The 3,079-nt window shown below is 32.1% G+C and overlaps 1 protein-coding gene across 1 annotated transcript; it reads right to left on the bottom strand.

The window, feature by feature from the left end:
• Positions 1 to 1,641: 1,641 nt before the first annotated feature.
• Positions 1,642 to 2,624, bottom strand: LOC107911203 (cytosolic sulfotransferase 15). Its single transcript, XM_016839084.1, has 2 exons — positions 2,343 to 2,624; positions 1,642 to 2,136 (listed from the first exon to the last, which is right to left on the bottom strand). The coding sequence occupies exons 1-2, from the start codon at positions 2,622 to 2,624 to the stop codon at positions 1,642 to 1,644; spliced, it is 777 nt and encodes a 258-aa protein (XP_016694573.1).
• Positions 2,625 to 3,079: the final 455 nt, after the last annotated feature.

Genomic DNA, 3,079 nt, shown 5'->3' on the forward strand with positions numbered 1-3,079 from the left:
CATCCTTTGTCAGGAATTTCTTCCTTTCTTCTTTATTTCCTTTCCTTCCTCATCTTCACCACTTTTCTTCCCTTTTCTTTTCATTTTCTTAACTTATATCTGCTATTTTCTTGCTTTTAAATTGATGAACATATTCTCTAGAATCTCTACTTCATCTTTTCTCTTTAGTGTCTAAGGAAATTTTCAAGAATTTTTGGTGAAAAGATGGGTTTTCATCGCGAAGGCCTAAATTGTAAGAAGAATAAAATTTTCTCTAGTTATTTCTCACTTTGGAATGTGAAAAGATGATTTCTCTTTTATCTTTGCTCTCTTTTTACACCAATCATTTTCATAATAAAATATATGCAAAATTCTATTTAAAATATTAATATTATAACATTTATCTAATTATTTAATTTAAAATATCATTAGAATATCTCTCATGCCATCATGACACTCTAGAATTCTCTCTCATACTAATTGACCATATTTCCCTTTATAATCTTTAAAATTTCATTCTTGAATCATCACTTAATTTAAAAAATTATGATTTAGTCCCTCATAATTTTTCATTTATTCAATTTAGTCTTTATTCATCCACTTTCCTTATTTTCTAGACTCTTCCACCCTTAAGATATTTGCACTATTGGCCCTTCGAATTTTCCATATTTATAATTTAACCCTTTACATTTTAAATATTTACACTTGGAGTACAAGACTCTTCATATCTTTGTGCTTTAGTCCTTGGCTCAAATTAATATTTCACAACATACTTCTCATTTCATTTTTATCTAATATCTCTTATCATTTACTTTCATTATATCTTATTCCACTAAGAACCTATCTCATATTATTTTCTACCAAGAGGGTTTTGAGGATGTTACACATACACTTAGGGGCGTAGCTAGGGGGATTGGCAGAGGCCCCAATCCCCCCGAAATGAAAAAATTCTCATTCAAGCCCTTTAAAATTTGAAATTAGTAAAGGTAAAATTGTACTTTGACCCCCTAAAAATGATAAAAATATGATTTAATCCTTTAAAAATCATAAATATATAGACTATTCAAATAGTGACATTACATTCTTACTATCATAAAAATTACAATTTAATTTCGACCCCTAAAATTTTTGTTTCAATTCGTCCCTACATACACTCTCACATACTCATTCCTTCTTCCTGAACCTAAAAGGTCTATCACCAAATAACTCCTTTCTTTACATCCAAATCATCCACCGTTTAACCCACCACCTTCTTCCACTATTACTCCTACTGGCTAACAAGTCCTTAATCATTCTCAATTCTTTTTCTAAACACTTTTAATACAAAATAAATTTATATTTGATGCATTTCTTTTATTTTCACATATAAATCTAAAAAACATAACACGGAATAATTCTTTTTCTAAACACTTTTAGTGCAAAATAAATTTATATTTGATGATTTTTTTATTTTATTTTCACATATAAATTCACAAAACATAACCCAAAGCAATTTATCTGGATGACAATAAGAGAATTCTAGTATTTATTATAACAAAAAAAAAAAGATAGACAAATGGGAGTAAAAGAGATTTTACTCGCAAAGACTAATGGACTCCAACATGCAAATATATATATCATGCAGAAACATTATCCTTTGAAATAAAAAAGATATCTCCATGATCATACAGAAGTGATATCTTTTGAAGTTTTGGAGGACAAATTAAATGTTAAACCCAAGCTATCCATTTTTTCTTGAGTAAGCTTCTCTAAACGTTCAACCATGAACGGTGTGAGATAATTGCTCCAATCTCCCACTTTTCCTTTCCTAAAAAAACCCGTGTGTGCAATTCCAGAAATATGTACCCCTTTTTTGTTCACTTCCACTTCTTTCAAGTTTTCAAAGCTACAAATTTTCGCTATTTCTTCCACAACTCCTTGTTTCTCTTCATCATCCGTGAAAGGAACTCCTAAGAACATGGCCAAGTTTTTCAAGTGGGAGTTGATGTCTTCCTTAAGATCTTCATATTTCAAAAACAATATTTTGTTGGGGTTTTCTTGGCTTGCCTTCCAATACCCCAGTACATGATCAAAAAATGGTCCGTACGCATAGATTCCATGGTAGAACTTGTCAAATGCTTCATCTAGCGAAAATGGCTCTAAGCTTTCGTCTTCAAGCTTGTAGAGGAAAGACCAAAGATGTTGAATTGATCACTATCATTCATCCTTCAATATTGATAGTATGTTTACATTTATAGAATTTTGTTTAACAAACTAACTAACTTACATATACCTAACTCTACTAACTACTAACTGTCTTAACTTCTCAACACTCCCCCTGAAGTTGAGGGTTGATATATATCTTTAACCCCTAACTTAGATACTAAGTACTCATGTTGCTTGATGCTTAAAGCTTTTGTCATCAAATTAACAAGTTGCTCAGTTGTTCCAATATGCTGCATCTGAATCGTTCCATCCTTGATTTTATCTTGTACAAAATGACAATCAATTTCTATATGTTTCGTTCGTTCATGAAAAACAGGATTAGCAGTAATTTGCAGCGCTGCCTTACTATCTGAAAAAACCAAGGATTTATCAAATTGACTAGGACTAACTTCCCTCAATAAGCCATTCAACCATGTAACCTCTGCTACAACCACTGCCATACTTCTATATTCAGCTTCTGCTGATGATCGAGATACTATGGTTTGTTTTTTTGACTTTCATGAAACAATGGATTCTCTAATTTTAACACAGAAACTGGTCACTGGCCTCCTAGACATAGGACATGAAGCCCAATCAGAATCACAAAAGGCAATCAATTGTGATTTGCTTGCTGCAGATAGTAGAATGCCTTGGCTAGGGTTTTTCCTTATGTATCGTACCACCCGAAAAATAGCTTCCAAATGTGATTTTTTTGGTTTGTGCATGAACTGACTCAAATTTTGAACCGCATACATTATGTCCGGTCGTGTATTTGTCAAATATAGCAATCTTCCCAACAGTCTTTGATACATTATAACATCCGTGATTAAATCATCTCCATCAACCTTTGTTTGTATTGACTCATCATACTCCATTGACGTAAGCTTCCGATTCTGCCCAAGCGGTGTACATGCTG

This window comes from Gossypium hirsutum, chromosome D11, assembly GCF_007990345.1.
Source record: "Gossypium hirsutum isolate 1008001.06 chromosome D11, Gossypium_hirsutum_v2.1, whole genome shotgun sequence".
Lineage (NCBI taxonomy): Eukaryota > Viridiplantae > Streptophyta > Magnoliopsida > Malvales > Malvaceae > Gossypium > Gossypium hirsutum.